General features: G+C 36.6%; 1 protein-coding gene across 3 annotated transcripts; it reads right to left on the reverse strand.

Moving 5' to 3' along the window:
* Positions 1 to 5,533: 5,533 nt before the first annotated feature.
* On the reverse strand, positions 5,534 to 17,610 carry AKAP17A (A-kinase anchoring protein 17A). 3 transcript variants are annotated; one of them, XM_088144980.1, is made up of 6 exons: positions 17,416 to 17,610; positions 14,355 to 14,511; positions 12,867 to 14,024; positions 9,537 to 9,685; positions 8,349 to 8,589; positions 5,534 to 7,426 (listed from the first exon to the last, which is right to left on the reverse strand). In XM_088144980.1, exons 3-6 carry the CDS (start codon positions 13,626 to 13,628, stop codon positions 6,524 to 6,526), a joined length of 2,055 nt encoding a protein of 684 aa, XP_088001106.1. In that variant the 5' UTR covers positions 13,629 to 14,024; positions 14,355 to 14,511; positions 17,416 to 17,610; the 3' UTR covers positions 5,534 to 6,523. The 3 variants fall into 3 exon arrangements, with proteins under 3 accessions (XP_088001106.1, XP_025030066.1, XP_007440112.1); XM_025174298.2 differs by lacking the exon at positions 14,355 to 14,511; XM_007440050.4 differs by lacking the exon at positions 14,355 to 14,511 and having other exon boundaries at positions 17,294 to 17,610.
* Positions 17,611 to 18,673: the final 1,063 nt, after the last annotated feature.

An 18,673-nucleotide genomic window follows, 5' to 3' on the forward strand; every position in this document is an offset into this window, starting at 1 on the left:
ATATGAACTGTATCATTGATTAAAATCAGATACAAAAAGACTTGTTGTGAACATTTAAATAGCAGCTGCCTCTTGGGGATACAGAGATAATCAGCTAAAAAGATTTACTAGAATCTTCTGAATGATGAAGAGGATTATATGTTCCATAACTAAATTGATTGAGCACATTGCAAATTCTGCACAATCACAGTGTTTTGTATAAATGATTACTAATTAAAAAGGAGATAAAATTAGAATTGTTCACACTCACCAATAATATTTTTAAGGTACTCTAGCCAAATACCCCAGAATGTTTATTATGATCACCTTTTCCCCTTCCCTCCTTCCTTCCTTTCTTTAAAATTTTCAGGAATAAAAATGTAGTAACATAACATTTTTAAAATTAGAGTTTAAATTTGAACTTAGAGTTCAAATAAATAGAAGATTGCAAATTTCTGGATTTCTCCAAGGTTCCCTGGATGATGAGTCTTATTCTTTTTAATAACTTCATAGGAAATTGCTCAGTGAAGATTTTAAAGAGGTGGATAGATCTACCTTTTAGGATTGATTATCAACAATATCCAGCAGACAAAAAATATGAAATAGACTAGCACTTGGTAGAGTAGCAATGAAAGTCTTGGAAAAGATATTCAGATGCTAGGATATGTCTATGCCTACAAAGATTAGGCAATGGTTTTCCTTGTGCAGCCTATGGAAGCAAAAGCTGGACTTTACAGAAGTAAGACAGAAAGATTATTGACACTCCTGAACTTCAGCATTGGGGAAGACTCCTGAGAACACCATGGATAGCCAAGAAAATAAACAAATGAATCATACAACAACTTGATCAGGGATCTCACTCAAGACACAAATGACCAGATTCAGATTAACATATTTGGAACATATGTGAAAACCTAACTCTCTTGAGAAGCTGATCATGCTGGGAAAGTGGAAGGAAAAGAAGAACAGAATGACCAGTAGCAAGGTACGTGCATTGAATTATAGAGGCAATGGCTACACTGTTTAAAGGATGGGGTTGGGGACAGATCATCCTGAAGAAAATCTCTGTGGTTGCTAAGATTTGATATTGTCGGTCAGAATAGGTGGAGACAGACCTCCATACAATGCTTAAAGCTTCTAGGCTAACTTTAATCACTAGTGGCAGGACAAAAGGGAATAAGAGCTGACGCATGCCCTTATACATGCCACTTGTACCTCTTTGGATAAACATTCATGCCTCACAGTCCAATTACCTTTCTACCACCATTTCTATATTTCCGTCTATTTTCCCATTTTACTAAACATTTTCCCAACCATGCCAATTCTTCTATGTCCCCTAGTTTTTTTTTTTAACCATTTGTATAGAACTTGAAATTATGCTGTCTTTGATACATTAAGTTTCAGATCCATACTCCTTGTTGCCTTATATAATCTATTTAAAATTCACTGCAACTCATTTGGGTTCTCAGCTAACAACATGGCATCTCTATATACAAAAAATACATGCACGGTCACATTCCCAACCAACATACTCTCAATATTATCATAAACATTCCTTATTCATCAATACATTCAACATTAAAGGGACATCACATACTCGTTACTTTGTACTAAATGTTGAACCAATCCATTTATACTCCTGCATGCTTTATTTCCATAATCCCTTATCACATTCAGCAACCAACCACCAACTCTGTATTTGCATAAAATTTTCATTTTTTGAAATGAAAATTTAGTTTAGCACACACTTTCTGTAAATCAATAAGCATACAACACACTGTCTCTCTCATATTCTGAATTGCATCATAAATGTATAGCAACACGATGTTTTTAATGTTGGGAGTGATGGTCCATTTTATTTAAATTTATGTTTTTAATGTTGGGAGTGATGGTCCATTTTACTTAAATCTGTCTCTCTAGAATTGATGTAGAAATGAAATAGCAATGAGGCAAACATACGCTCTTGGTTTATTCTCCTATAGGTTGGTTTCACTTCCTACAAATGTCTGCTGTGTTATGTCATAGACACAAATAGTATTGTTATATAGTTATATATAAAGGCAAGCATATAATGGTCTGTTGAAGAGGCATTAAGTTTGTGCAAAAGATTTTCCCTTGAAGAGAATCAACAAACGCTGCAGAAAGGCCTGATTTTGGTTTTGGTTAGATTTGCCCAAAAAGTGATGTAAAGCCAATGATTCAGTGTGGAGGATCTGACCCTGAAGTCTACCTGTTATCTGCATGGATATTCCCAGCAAAAATGCCTGTGACAGAGCTTCCTAATAAAGCTTAAAGGACTAACTGGGTAGCAGATGAGACAGGGAATAGAATGGCCTAATGCCAGTCTTTAGAGATTTAAAAGGACCTGTTAGTTTAACATGAAGAATGAAGCCAGTGTTAGTGCTCATCAGCTTTATTACACTTAATCAGCTAAGGGAAAATAGGTCATAGACAGGCGCCTTTCCAGATCTTAGCTGATCAATGTAAGTTTCCAAGCTTGAGACTGGAGATCAAATAGGCAGCCACTCCTCATCCATCTTCCAAGAGCAGGAATGAACATTTTCCACTCTACGGTTGCTGCATAGCTGTCATTGGACATGTAACTCAAGGCAGCTCCAAATTAAGTTATATGGAGACTAGCCTTGCTTGCAAAGCCCTTGTCTCTCACTATTCTCAGTTGCTGACTAGCAGCTTTTAAAACATTCCACTTTAAAAAAAAAAGAGAGAGGGACATTGGAAAACAGAATTTTTTTTGCTGAAGTTGCCTCTGGAAAAGAATATATGAGAGGTCTGTCTCCATAGCTCAATATGTGGCAATCAGCACCTTCTTTTCACTTACACTTAAGGAAAAAAAACCCAGTGTTTTGATCTGAAACAGTATTTCTCATCTTAGCAACTTTAAGATGTGTGGACTTCAATTCCCAGAATTCCCCAGCCAGCTTGCTGGCTGGCGACTTCTGGGAATTGAAGTCCACACATCTTAAAGTTGCCAAGGTTGACAAAACACTGATTTAAACATATGATTTTTAACTAGGAGCTGTTAGTAACTGCTAATAAATATGAATTTGTACTTCATCTAAGCGTTTTTAACTAGTTGTTTAGTGGTAATGGAAGACTGAATCTGTGACTTTCCAGCGACAGACATACCCATTCACATAGATTTCTGCATCAAAGCTTAGCTAAGCCAGGAGCTTTAGAAATAGTCCCAGGAAAACGTCTCAGACTGACTAATCAGTGACTCTCAACAGTGACTCTCAACAGTAAAACTCACCTGGAAAAAACGTGACTGAACCAAGATGAGATAATGAGTTTTACAGTATAGCTCAACATGGATCCAAATCGTCTCTCCAAAGTAAATCCAGTACTATGATGACTATATTGCCCTTTATAAACAATACAAATCAATATATCTAAAAGAAAAAGCTTTAGCAAAGGCAACATGGGCCTATAGAGATAAAACACTTCAAGGTGTTCCAGGCAGGAACTACTTCTATGCTCCAAAGCACTGTACATACTAATATTAAATGGGATAAAAGGGATAACACATACGTTTTAACTTCCTAAATGATAGTCACAAGCTGATAAACAGAGATTCAAACTGATTTGTATACACACTTTCAATTTATAATTGTAGCATGCAACATGGTGTACCTGCAGTCCCTGGCAGACTGTCTGGATCTTCACCTACAACCATGTTTTTATTCCTGTGATCAAATCCATGTTGTTATTAGGATAGTATTAGTATTGCTACAAGAATAATTAGTGTTGCACAATTGTTTTACACAGCAGATGACTATGTGAAATAATACTGGCATTCTGATATCCCTTGGAAAGTTGGTTCATTTATTTTGGATTAGGCATTCAAAACTGCACTTGTATTAATAGCACTATTTATTTGAAAGCCAGATATGAAAATTAAAGAAAAGTCTTTCTAGTACATAATGGTCAATTCACCTGAGGTTATTTAGGTCACAAATTGAACTGTTTCATGGGGTGGTTTCTCAAATACATGATTTAAAAGGGAAAAATGTAGTTTTAAATTTTGCTTTTTAAGTTGATTTCAGGGGGGAAAAAAGCAGTGATACTTTTATCAGGATTTGTTATATTTTGAAATGTATAGCAACATATTATTTGAAACAGCAGCATGAATATAACATTTGAATGAAGTGTTAGGATACATTTTAACCACAGTCAAAACACCTGGTTGGCACTCTCCCATAAGCCACTTCAAGATCTCGAACTTGGCCTCTAGCCATGTAGCAGGAATCTTCTGACTCTACCTTCCCACAGCAGCCTACCTATCATTGAAAAGTACCTTACAGGGATCAGGTAACCTTACGGTGGTACAATGTTGAACACTGTGGAAGTTTGAAGACATTCACAAAAGTCATGTGTAGGTGCTGGGCTGTTTTAAGCACATGAATTCCTTTTGGCTCGTTTCCCATGCAAAGCATCCAAAATTTCCCAAATTTAAAAACCAGCCAAGAAAATCAGAACTTATTTTGATTCCATATGTTACATCAGATCATCTCTCAAAAGGTACAGCTATATTGGGAACAGGCAATTTTCTTAGGATGGAAGATACATTTACAGAATGCCACAGTAGTTTTTACAAAATTGCTACAATGTGTATATGTATGCGTGTTTGTGTGTGAACAAACTGATCAGAATGCTCCCTAATAGTCCCTTTAGGTCCCCAGGATGTATTCAGCTTTATCTCCATTTTTTTAAAGACAGGAAGGTACATTTGCAAATTAAACAATATTCTGCAGCCACTCATGTTTTCATTTTCTAATACAGGTAGTCCTCACTTAATGACCATAGTAGGGCCTGGAAAATTCATCATTAAGTGGGGTGGTCGTTAGATGAGGTATCACGTGACCGCAGCCAATTTTACATTTTTGTGGTCGTTAAGCGAATCACTGTGGTCATTAAGTGAATCACATGGTCATTAAGCAAAACATGTGGTTTCCCATTGATTTTGCTTGCCAGAAGCCAGCTGGGAAGGTCACAAATGGCAGTCACAGATGTGGGACACTGCAACCGCCATAAGTGTGAGGTGGTTGCCAAGCACCCGGATGATGATAATGTGACCATGGGGGGGCGCTATGATGGTTGTAAGTGCAAGGATCAGTTGTAAGTAGCTTTTAAGCATGGTTGTAACTTTGAACGGCTGCTAAATGAATGGTCATTAAGTGAGGACTACCTGTAGAAGTTGGTGCTTAACTTGCCAGTTTAATTTTAGAAAATATTAGGCCATCTTTAAAATAGTAAGTTGAGAAGAATAGAGAGCTTGATTCTCACATTCCCAGACTGTGCTGCTAAAATGACTGTTTTTCATCAATTCCATTAATCCTCCCCTGAATTAATAACTGACCTTCCCATCCAATGAAATCATTATATCATTTCTAAGATCCAGGAGCCCCTGCAAGCCAAAATATTTTCAAAACTAAATGCAGCCCCCATTGGCAGACTGTCCAACTCTATTTTTTAAAAAAGCAGTACACATACAGTATATTTCCAATTTATATTAACCATTCTGTAAAAGTGAATAAAACTTCAAACACAAGCCAAGTCAGATTTAATGGAGTATATGTATAGATCTTTAATATTTCCAGACACAAAGCAGTTTGTATTCACTGGCAATGGCTTTTGCAGTTTTACCATTACATGGTAAGAAAGCTGGTTTTGCACTATGAAAATATTTTAGGGAAATTCCTGAGCTTCATTTCTTGAAGCAAAGATGTTATAAAAGGAGAAAATACAACTTTGAACCTGAACATTACACATATATATTACTTAGCTGAAAGGCCCTTTTTTCAAATATAGATGCCTGAAAACTGCATTTAAGGAAAAATCAATAGTTTGATTTTTTTAAAGAAAAAAATCAAATATTGATACCTCAGAAATCCTGTAATCTACTTTCTTGGATGCCCCCTTCCCACTCAAATCCTGGATATTTGCTTTGAAAGGGAACAGAACCTCAAAACATGTAAAAGAGTAAACAACATGACCATTTGGGGTCAAGGAAACAATCTATCAAGTATGCAGTTGGCAAAAATAGCAAAGAAGGCATCACAGCACTATATAAAAATATGGTTGCATCTAGCACCAATTTAGATAGCAAAAAGTCCTGCATGGAATTACTGAGTTCTAATGAATCAAGTATGTCATGACTTATAAAGTTTACATTTCTTATTAGAAACATATACATGCCGATTTCTAAACAAAATTTATTGTGATTACAGTCATTACAAACTAAAAAGAGCCCAGTTGGATACTGGAAATAAGTGAAACTAAGCTGGCTATCACAGTGTAAATGTGAGCAAGAATGATCAAAATTGACAGTACTGTAATAAGTCAACAAAACATTGACAAATAAGTCACAAAAGATAAGTTTTGAAAAGGGTGGTTATGAATCTTTTAACTCTACAAACCATTCAAGTAAAAAATTCAATTTCCTTTCTCTCCGTGAGACAGACAAAAGAGAGATCCACTCCAGTTCTTTCTCCAAAATAGCCCTTAGAAAAGGATAAATCCTCTATTACCTACTCCAAGTGCTTCTTTGGTTGCTCAAAGATCTCTTCCGATGCTTTTGTTTCTTCCCGGTGTTCTTGCGGCTGTGGCTGTGGCTGTGGCTGCGGCCTCTTTTATCCCGTTCTCTGTCGCTACTAAATGACTGCCTCTGCCGTGCGTATTCCAGATTTGGGCTCCTCTGGTGAGGACTGCTACTTTTTCTCAAATGTTTTTTATAAAGGCGTCTTTCTTTTCTGCATTTTTCATCTTCACTGCTTAAGTCTCTTCTGTGTCTGCTTTTTTCATTTTTATTTTTGCTCTGGTGGTTACAAGAGTCTCTGTACGAATGACTTCTCCCCTTGCTCGGCTCTCTGTTGCATTTGCCTTGTTCTGATAGGGAGTCCTTCTTATAAAGGACCTTATCACGGTCTGGTGGGCTATTGTGTTGCTGATTTGCAGGTACACTGGAAAGGACACCTGAACTACTTTCGTCAGAAACCTTATCCTTGTTATTAATACTGATCATAGTGTCTTGAAGAACATCCTCATGGAGGCTCCCATTTAAGTACTTTAGATGAGGAAAACTTTCATTAGCTGCTACGCTGCTTTGACAAATCTGGAGTGGCCGGGCCAAGATGGACTGCACTGAGGTAGATGTGATGCAGTGGGGAACACTCGCGAGGCTTTTCCAAGAGGGAGGCTGCACTGTATTAGGCTCATACTTTTTCACATGGGTCATTTCCATTTTCTTGCTCATAAGGTTGTTGAGCAATTTCTCTCGCAATTCCCTTTCTTTTCTCTGCAGTCCAAGAGCTCTTTCTTTTTCTTCCTCTACTCGTCGGAGTTCAGCTTCTTGCAGCTTTCTCCTCTCTTCCAGCTCCTGAAGGCGGATTTTTTCCTCGCTTTGCTCCAGTTCCAGAAGCTTTACTGCCTAACAATATTGAAGAAAAAGGAAATGTATACATTCTATAACAAAGTCAACCCTGCATCATTTAAAAAAAAAATCCAATAGACAATCATACTTATGTAATAAATCTAAAAAAGCTTTTGGTTTTCTTATGTGGAATTTGTAAAATACTAATAAAATTCAATCGCTTCTGAGATGGATCAACCTAAAGCCTAGGAATTAACATGAATACAAAGATCAACCTCCGAAGTCAGACTGAAAGTTTATTTAGTCTCTGTACTTGTGAACTTTATATGAGATTTTTAAAAAGCTTTTAACACACGGAGGTCATCAGGCTAGCTAAGTGCATTTATTCTCCTTGACAAAATTGCTAGAAGGCATTGCTAGAATTTTAATAATAAGTCATACATTATCATTATTCACATCCTAAAGTATAGGCAATCTGATACTATGAAGCTGACAAACTAAACCAAAGTCCTAAAGAGTCTTCTTAACCAAAACCTCCTTAATATAATGGCAGGATTATAACAAGGGTTGAGCCCCTGTGTACTGTACTCAAACAAGTAGATCATGGTTGGAGAAACTGAAACAATGGAAATTCTAGAAAAAGGAGGACTTTGATACCCATATCCTGATGTTTGTCCCTTCTGCCCATCCACTTTTATTTGGGTTGATTTTGTTATGTAGGAAAACACAACTGGCATATTAATCCTCCAAACAAGAAAGGGGAAATAGGGCTACAGAGTTAGCCTAGAGAAAGCCCAATTCTGATATAAAATGCAATGACTGATATAGTGACTTATACAACAGCTAGAAAAACAGGAAATTAGAAGCACCTGACAAATGATATGCATGACTTTAATCTTAAGAGTATATATTTAGCATATGCCATTAAAAATAACACTCTTTGGGGGGGGGGATTTTTCCATGGGAAAAAAAAAGTTACCTTGGCTCTGCTTAGTAGTTCAGCAATTAGTCGAATGGACTGAAGATTTCTCTGAGCTAAAAGAAGCTTCCTCTCTTCTAGTTTTATTTTTTCTTGTAATTTTTTTTGTTCTTCAGCTTGAATTTTTTCAAGCCTTTTCTTGTTTCGACGTATTTCACGATCTTTTTGTTTCTGCTCTCTCTTCCTCAATTTTTCTTCTCTTTTCTTCTCTCTTTCTAATTCTTCAAGTTCTTTCTGTTTCCTAGAAAGGCATATCACATTAGACATGGTAGATGCAATTTCAGGTGTTCATGTTTCAAACAGAAACATATATTACTTAAATTTTAGTATTTAAAGGTCAAGTAGATTCATTTGAAGGTTAAGCCAATGTAAAGTTGTTTTAGCAACTTTAATTAAACTGTCCCAAGTTTAAATCTTTCTACACATTATTATTTGCTATATTGATGTAAAATGCATACAAAGGCAGATCACTGGATGTCTAGTCCAATGGCTATAGACTTATTGTTTTTTTACTAAAGAGAATGTAGTCAAAACCAACATATCATGATGACATTTCTGCAAATAACATCAGGATCTCTACCATGATGCTATAATTTGAATTTTATTTGAATCTTTCCATCTCTAAACATGAACATGTTTATTATTTATGACAAAAAGGTAAAAATTACAGAGTATATGAGCAATTCCCACGCCACTTACAAGATGGAATGCCAGTGGAAATATTCTCAGCCCTAGCCCTACCAAAGATTGGAGGTTTCTGTATTTTCAACTCGTTCAACAGTAACTTTATAATATCTTAAATAAATGCATAAGAATGGCAGAAATCAATCTAGTTTTAATACCTCAGCTTAGTTATAGAACTAGAAAACATCTGTTCACTGAGATATATTTATTTTATTTTAACATGCAAAATGAATAGTACATTATGCTGACAGCTGACGGATGCATAGAATTTTCCAGACTTAATATGTACTATTTTATTGGCCAGATTACAATACCTGGAAATATGCTTTCCTATAAATCTCAGAAACATAAATTAGTTTGAAATATCTTCAGTGTCTACAAACACACACATTTATGTCCAATATACATATAAATATTGCATTGTCCAGATACAGCAAAACTTATAATCTTATAATATAGATATTATAATATCTGTAATATTTCCTATGAAGGAATGACACCTACCTTTCTTCCTCTTTTTGTCTTTCCTCTGCTTCTTTTTCTTTACGTTTTTGCTCTTCTCTTTGTTTTTCAAGCTCTTGGAGCTTCTGTCTTTCAAGCTGACGTTTCTTAATTGATGCATCACTCAGGTGTTTTGTTGAATCAAATGAAACCTTTTACAGATGCAGGTGAAAAGACATTTTTACTAAAGTTGATAACATCAGACCAGTGCAAGGTGTATCCCTGTTATCTGCTCTGGAGGGCTGGGATCTCTTTGGAGATCTAAGAGCTTTAGAAGGGGGTGGTGGGTGAGAGGTGAATTAATACCTGTTATGTTCTAGTTAATAAAACTGGTAGGGAATAATTTCTACTTCCCACTGCAATCCGCTCTGCCTGAAAGTATTCATTGGAGAGGTTCGTTACACCAATAATTCTCAAATTTTGCCACAGGACACTAGATCAAAAAGGTTTTCTAAGCTTGTTGAATAAACTGAAATAACAAAATAAAGGGAAATGCTGCACAGTGTTTACCCTAGTACTTGAATCAATTGGAAGGGAATAATTTTCTAAATTTGTTTCATGTCTACTCAGAGGTAACTCATACTATGTTCAGTGGAACCTAGACCCAGGTAGGTGTACATAAAATTATAGCTTTATCATATGTTGCTGAATGTGGGATAAACACTGATGCTAGAGAAGCTAAAGGTTCATGGAAAATAAAGAATTGTTAAGTTAATGTGGTTACTCATTTTAGCATAAAAGGTAATAAGCCATCTTATATTTTTAAAAGTAAGTCTCTGATTCCAAATTGTAGAAACAAGCATATGGATATATAAACTTCTCATCCTCTTTTTTGAGATGGAACCATTCTATGATAATAAAGAAGATTCCAACTCTGACATGTTATCAGTCTTTGTTAACCTAATGCTTTTGATCACAGTGGTAACAGATCAGACTCAGAATCCCCAAAAGAGTTTCAGGCCTGAAACAAGATGTTAGAATACCAAACCCATAGTAAATGGAGTATTCAGCTATCTATCTTTCTACACAGAAAGATATTCTGTGAAACACTAGTTTATTCACTTGTTGGGAAGAATGCAGATATCAGCCAATTGTAAGTACTATCCATTATAAATTCTAATATTTGTTTTCAGTACATATTAGACAGAACATATAGAACAGACTTTGCTCCAGATTTCATCATATTTATATTAGACCCACAAAAATACTATAACTTAACCAAGTCTAATTCAGGTATCACTGATTTCAGTGAATAAGTGAAAGAGTCTGGATTAAAATAATACTACTCTGCACTATTTTAACTGGAAAACAGCAGAACAGAGAAATTTTAAAAAGAAAATAATCTATTTCTTCCAGTGCAACTATTCTATCAATAGTCATTACATAAATGGTTCATGACTCCCTTGATATTTATAACCAGTTAAATTAATAATTGAATTTATTTATTGTTGGGGGAAAAAAGACATGCTCCAAATCTTGACCTTTTTAATAAACCACTTTTTATCCTTTTTATTTCTTTTTCACTGTTCCACCAGCCTCCATTTATTTTTAATGGTGTTGAAAATAGCTGGAAAATGTGTTACTTAGTATTTTAAAATATTATAAACTATCTTTAAAGATAAGAATTATCAAGATGTCATATAAAATAAGAATTTGTAATAGAAATTTATTATACATACATCAAATAAGCCAGCTTAAAATATCACTCTAACAAAAATAAGAAAAACAGTTCTAATAAAAAACATAAAATATACAGAGTACCATCCAGCAATTTTTAGTAGTGGATTGAAATACACTGATTTTTACAATCCGTTTAAGCATAGCCAAGTCTCTAATAAAACTATGTGCCTAAGTATGAGGCCACTAGAGAAAAGGCCGTGTCGTGTGTGCCTGCCACTGTGATCTTAACTTAAACATCTGAGTATGTTCTATCCAATAACCTGTCTGCAAATTTATGCACATTTATCTTGCAGTAATTCTGTTGAATTTAGTGGGATTTACAACTGAGCCCAGATGGTCCTCGTTTAACAACCACTCATTTAGCGACTGTTTGAACTTATGATGCCACTGAACCATTGTCCAGTAGTTACAACTGGTCCTCATATTTATGTGCAACATCCTGTGGTCACATGATTACAAGTGGTTTTTCGACTTCCCACTGGGTTTCTCAATAATAGAGTTACTGGTCCCAATTACCGTTGTTAAGTGGGGACTATCTGTAACCTTTTTTTTTTTTTTTTAAGAATTGCACAGCAAATGTGTATTTTGAAAGGGGGCTTCCAGGATAATACCTATTTATGTAGTATTATTCTCTCACAAAGCTATTTTTGCATATTTCCATATAGCATACACAACTCATGAATCACCCAAGGGCCACATGTAGCACTGCAGCACTCCTACAACAGTGTCAAGCCCAGAACTTTGGAATAGGTGACGTGAAACATTTTCCCTTTTTTGCAAATTTAGGTAAGTGTCAGATGACAAAAAATGTGCCTTAAGGGTTACAAAAGCTTAAGGCACCATCTGCACCTTATAAAACCTCTAAAGTCCTCAAAGGAAATTGGGCCCTTTTTTCTTTTTTTTCTTTTTTTTTTGCCGTGGGAGGCTTTTAGGGCAAAATAAGCCTCTGCAATGTATAAGCCACACACAAGCTCTTTTAAGCCCCAACTCTTCCCAAAAGAGGCAAAAAATGTTGCTCCGACCTTCCAGAGACATTATAACATTTGGACAGCTCTCTTGAAGATCATGAGAGGGCTAAATAAATAAGTAAGTTATGATTGCTAGCTGCAGGACACTTGCCCACTTCTGATTTACAATGTTATTGCTTTTCTTGTTTCCTTGAAAAGTGTGCACACACAGGGGAAAAAAATACAAAAAGCAAATATTCAGAGGAATGGTACAATGGATTTACGTTCACTGAAGGATGGATATTTATCAATAGTATTTTTTTAAAATATCTCCCTTAGAAAAATAAAATACTTTCTGCTTCATTTGCACATTTTCTTAACTTATATCTTAACTGGTAACAGCATATTTTAGTAATATGTAGTTTATTATCTTTTAAATTTGGAACTTATTACCCTTTATAAAGTTATTATTTCTACTGTCTCTTGCAGTTTAACAGACACTTCCTTGGTTGCTATTTGTAGAAAGTTAATGTACACATGTTGGATAAGTAATTCTGAAGATTTGCTAAAATATGATACAACATTCTATTCTTTTCACCCCAAACAGGAAAAATAGTTTCTGAATATAAATTAGCAGAATATATGCCTGAAATTAAGAGCAACTTTTTGAAAACATTCTATCAAGAAGAGTTCAGCACTACATCACCTTTATGTTGCAAGCCACTGCTTTGCCATCTTCACCTTTGTACATCAACTTCATTCCTCGTAAAGCATTCATAGCCTTGATGAATCCTGCATATTCCTCATATTGAACGTACGCTTCAAAATTCAAATGGCCTCCAAAACTGAACGTATGGAAGTTTCTGCCAGTCATTTCTTCCCTATATGGATCCAACATTGGTATATCCACATTACGGATTTCTCCAAATTTGCTGAATACTTTAATAAGAGCTTCTTCACTTGGTTTTTCTGAGCCAGAGTCTTTTAAAGCAAACCATTTACAAGGTAAGCCCTCCAAATGGATAGTATCTGGCCTTTCCCCTGGCAAAGTTTCATTCATATCTTTTGCATCACGGAAAAAAGAATCCCAGTCATGTCGTGTAGGGAAATCAATTTTATATTCTGCAGCACGAACTTTTAAAATATCTGAAAAGCCGCTAAGTTTGATAGTTTTGCCATCTAGACATGCAAGAAAGGATTTAACTAGACTCTTATTTTCTACTTCTCCTTCAAATCGGATGAAATCCATGGTGCTTTTAGAAATCCGCAGTGTTGAGAACTGATGCGTGTGCACCATTCCTTTTAGCCTTTCCATCACCTCCCAATTGGAAATGGATTTCCCTGGCTGCTTTAACTGTGGAAGTGCCACACTGATGGTCATTTTTGTAATGGGCTTAAGATATAACCCATATGCACCACAAAGCTCTACAGCCTCAGAAGTATCATGGACTATTGTTGCGGCTGCCATAACTACAATAATAATAATAATAAAGCCTGCAAGAAAAGTATGTGGCTTATCTATATTGTAGGCACTGGTAAAAAGTAGTCCCTTTTTCAGTATATATGATCATTTTAATAGTTTCCTAAAAATTGCATTGATGGATGTAGAACAGATTCTCCTTGTTTTAGTATCTGTTACAATCTGGCTCTGTGTAGTCCACAAAAATGTAGTTATATACTCCAACTGCAAGCAACTTAAAATATGTCTCCAGATGAATTCTAAAGCTATGGGAGGAGTTAGTTTTTATAAGGAGAAATGGAAATAGCAATCTTCCAAGAGTTATGGCCTTCAGACTGGTTGCAGATTATAGGATGGATCACAAGTAAGAGAGATGACTTCCAGTCTTTTCAGAGGAACCAAAATCTAAGGAAAATTGAAATAGATGAATTATAACCTTGCAGAACTTTATCAAACACAGAATTGTTAATGAAAACCTAGCAGACTTTTAGATGTTAGACTAAGCTTTAAATCACTATTTATTTGAAATATTTATACCTCACCCACAATCCGGACATCCCATGAAAGATTATAACGCAGAAAACAAAATATGATAAAACAAAGTAAAATAAAAAAAATTAAAACCCACAAGTTTTAAGGCATTTAAGGGACAAAAAGGCATAATCAAGTTATATTTATTATATAAACCCCTTAAGTCACAATCCCATGCATATTTATCTGGAAATACAGTAATACCTCGGTTCACGAACGCTTCTGTACAATTTGGTTCACGAACAGCAGCATTCGCAAAAGTTTGCTTCCATTCACAAACTCTGCACTGGGTGACAAACATGACCCGCGGCCATCTTCCCTGCTCTGACACGTGGTCATGGCTTCCTCTAGGTGAGATCGCCTGTACTTTGTTTCATATTTTTGTGGTTAAAAAAAAAAAAATACATACGGTTCAGAACAGATTAACCTCATTTACATTGAACCTTATGGGAAAATTTGATTCGGTTGGCAACCAATTCGGTTCACGGCCATGTTCGTAGGGGTCAGAACGGATTAACCTTATTTATACTGAGCCTTATGGGGAAATTTGATTCGGTTCGCGACCAGAAGCGTGGAACGAATTAAGTTCGTGAACCGAGGTACCACTGTAAGTCCCAACAAATTCAACAGAACCTAATCCTAAAAAAATACATATGAATTTCCAAGAAAATATAAGCGCAAGATAAAGTTTAAAATTATTGTTCTAAACTAAGGTGAGCAAAATTTATGTTCATATGTGCATCAAATTACATCCTCAGCAAAATCAATTAATTAAACAAACAAATGCTTTTTAAAAGTCATTACAATGTTTCACTTAAGAAAAATAAAATATATCGTACAGGTATATAAACAAGAATTCATTTTGTTGCAGAATTAAAAATGTACTGATAATAAATGTATCACAATTCATCATACAAACCTGTTTTTTTCCCAGAAATTATCAGGACATTTCACATCACATAATTAGTGAATGATTTTCTGTATGCATCCCATAAAATGTATCCCATGTAAAATGCAAATACACTTTTTTCAACTTAATCCTCCTGATGTATTATTTATTTGGTAAATTTATATAGCAAATTTATTATATACTAATATTATATAGCAAATTTTTATACAGACAGTCCCCGGGTTAAGAACGAATTCCATTCCCAAGCCTGTCTTTGACTTTGTACTTACAAAGGGCTGCCTATTACTAAAAATGGCGGATGGCGTTCTCCTTCCTGGAGCCGAAGAACTGCTAAAACCGCGTGATGTTTTCATGAACTGCTGAAAACAGGCTGTATATTAAAAACACGGAGCTTCAGCGGTTCATGAGAACATTGTGTGGCTTCAGCAATTCATCGGCTCCAGGAAGGATAATGTCATCTGCCATTTTCAGTAACAGGCAGCCTGTTCGTAAATATGAGTTGTCTGTAATTCAGACGTTCTTAACCAGGGGACTACCTGTATAGTAAATTTATGCAATAGAGGTATGTGGGTTTGCCTAAGATAGCCAATGATCTGTAATTGTGTTGGGTTCTAATTAATCACAATTATATGGATAATATGTTTGACCTAAATGGTGCCATGACAATACAGAGCCTTTCACATCCAGCGGTTTGGATATAAGGTCAGTAACCCACAGCACTGTAGCTGTATAGGCTTTGAATTTATGGCACCCAAAAGCCCAAGACTGTGGTACTAAAATTCAGCATAAGACAAATGACAGCATGATTTTTCATGACCTCCAAATCTTCTTCAGAGGCTCCTCCAATCTTCCAAAGCAGATTTCAAGAATTAAGTAACAGGGAGGAGAAGAACTAAATAAGAGGGAGGAGAGAATATTCTATCTTACTAGCACATGTTTGTAACACAGTGCTGAATTATTTCTTAGGCCAAATGTTATTAACTCTAAATGTTCAATCACTCCCATAATTCAGCCCAAGCCAAGCCAAAAGAAAGACCAAGATGATCATTTGCAGATGCTAGAAATTAATCCAAAGACAACGTTGCTGTATAATTTTGTTTTAATTCAAAAATGTTCAAATCCTGCCTCCCCCCGCCCCCTTTTCAGCAGGTGTTGTCATTTTAAGTTGGAGACCTCAACAGTAGGAATTTCATCTGATTTTTTTAGTTAAATTCCACTGAGCCATCACAGTATATTTCTTCATTTATTAAGGATATTTTGAAAAAGAGAAGGCAAGAGGAGGAAAAAAAGGAACATAAACAGAGTTCTCCTGGCTCAGATTAAGGATCTGTGCAGCTGAAGTACTATATTCACCTGAGATGAACTGTATCTGTCTGAAGAATACACATCACACATACAAATGAGAGCCCTGATTTGTCTCCAATATCTCATTTTTTAAACATATGGTCTGTCCATATAAGGTGAAAAGTTATAAAAGCAGATATAAAGAGGAAAAAAATATAAATAATCTTAAAAAGGGATAGTATGTGCAGGTTGAATTTAAAGAGAGGTCTGGGAACTGAAGAGGTAAAAATAACTGTCGAGGCAATCTTCCCAAATGTGATGTGTTAGATGTGTTAGACTTCAACCCCAGAATTCATGCCAGCATAAAGGTCAGGTTGAAGAGAGCCACACTAGACTCCACAGGTAATACAATTATTGCAAGAATAAGGCCAGCAAGATGGATTCAAATCCCCATTGGCCATATTTCAGCCAATTCCATCTATTCTATTCCTATTCCCGTTGCGAGAACAGTAGACAGATTTCAAAAATAAAAAGCCATGCAAACTACTTCAGTTTGATAGAAGGCCACGACAGACTTCTTTACAATTGACTTGTTTTTAACAAGAACCTCAAGCGAGCCAGCACCTGATGCCAAGGGAGGCTCGCAGGGAAGAGCCAATTACCGACCGAGTCCCAGGGGCCACGCACCGGGACGCCCTGCACCTACAATCTCCCCCCGAGAATCAGGGCTCTCGCAGCCCGTTGACACCTAAAAGGCAGCGCTGCTTAAGGAACGGAGGGAGAGACTCCGCGCGACCTGCTGGAAATCGCCCGCTGATGCTGCTCCGTTTCCCTAAGGATTCGGCAGGGGCAGATGGGCCAAGGAAAGCCAAATACAGCCGGCTCGCCTCGCCCTTTTTCTCCAGGCGGGCAGGCAGGGAAGCTCCAGGAGCTCCCGGATCAGGCTTACCTCAGGAGCGGGGCTGGCCCGTTCGCTCCTGGGACTACAATATCCATTAATTCGGCTAGTCAGGCGGGACGGAGGTGGAGGCGCTTCCAGTGCCGCTGAAGGACGCAGGGCAGAGGACATACCGCACATCCCGCGTGCACCGCTCTCCGGTCCTTGCCAGACGAGGAGGGACCGGCCGCTGCTGTCCCTCAGGCCTCTTCCACCTCGACGTTCCCGCACCGCGGGCTGGCGCACCGACGACACCGGCCTTCCCACAGTACCCAGCGGCACCAAAACAAAAACACTTCCGCTCCCTCCAGCGATCAATGAAAGTCGGGGAAAGGAAGTAGTTCCTTAAAGCGCCGGAAGTAGATCCGGCCAGAGCGTGAGGGAGCTATAGAGCTAAATTGTAATCTAATAGAGATCGTTATGTAGAAATAGGAAATTGAAGAGGGACACAATACATGCATTTCCGGTTTCAATCGGACTTTTTTTTTTTATTCCAACAGGGTTCTCCACTTTCCCTCCTTTTCCTCTCAGCAATGGTTCATGATTAGTATGTCTCATGTTATTAAAAAAAATGTATTAAGTTTTAAACTATTCGAAAGTACAACGTGTCTTTAAGTCAGTAGAGGTTAAATGGAAGTGGGAGAAAGGGATTAGGTGCAATTAACGCAGATTACAGTATAAACTTTGTTGTAGATTTCGGGTTCGAGTACCATACGTGGCCTGCAAACCTTCAGACGACCACTAGGTGGGAGGATTGAGTTATGTGTTCTGAATCTCTTTGCTGCTATCTAGCAATCATCCTTTTTTTTTTTCTCTCAGAGCAGACCTGCCAGTCGACTGGAGGGAGTTTTACATAGAGAAAATTCTCCCATGCAGCAATTATGTAAAATCAAGAGGATTTGTATTTTTGAGCCACATTTTTGCAGTGGAGACGAATTTGGCCAGGTCCATAATTATTAGAATGTATTTAATATTAATCACGAGTCTGGTATTTGAGAGTGCTTTCAGGTGGATCCCCTATAAAAGTCATATGAAAACTGGACGATCTGTCTTTGACTTTTACCCAAGCTTGGATTAAAAAAAAAAAAGCTTCAAAATGATGGAAACAAAAATAGCATCATAGATGTCATAGATGGCAAGGCATTTATCAATAGAGTATTCTTTGAAGCAAAGATGTTGAGAATATCTTACTGCTTTAAATGTCTCTCTCTTTATTTGTGTGTAAGATTTTCTTTAATGGATTAGCAATAAAACAATAATAAAACAATAATATAAATAGAAGCAGTATAGTAAAAGATTGGTGAAAATTCCTGTTATATAAAATATTTACAGGGTTGTCAGAAAGACATTTGTAGACATTGTGAGCATAACGCAGAGGAATATAAATGTGTT

The sequence above is a fragment of the Python bivittatus genome, unplaced genomic scaffold (genome assembly GCF_059951505.1).
Source record: "Python bivittatus isolate LINGU-HERP-01145 unplaced genomic scaffold, Pbiv_v1 ctg000350_np1212, whole genome shotgun sequence".
Taxonomy (NCBI): domain Eukaryota; kingdom Metazoa; phylum Chordata; class Lepidosauria; order Squamata; family Pythonidae; genus Python; species Python bivittatus.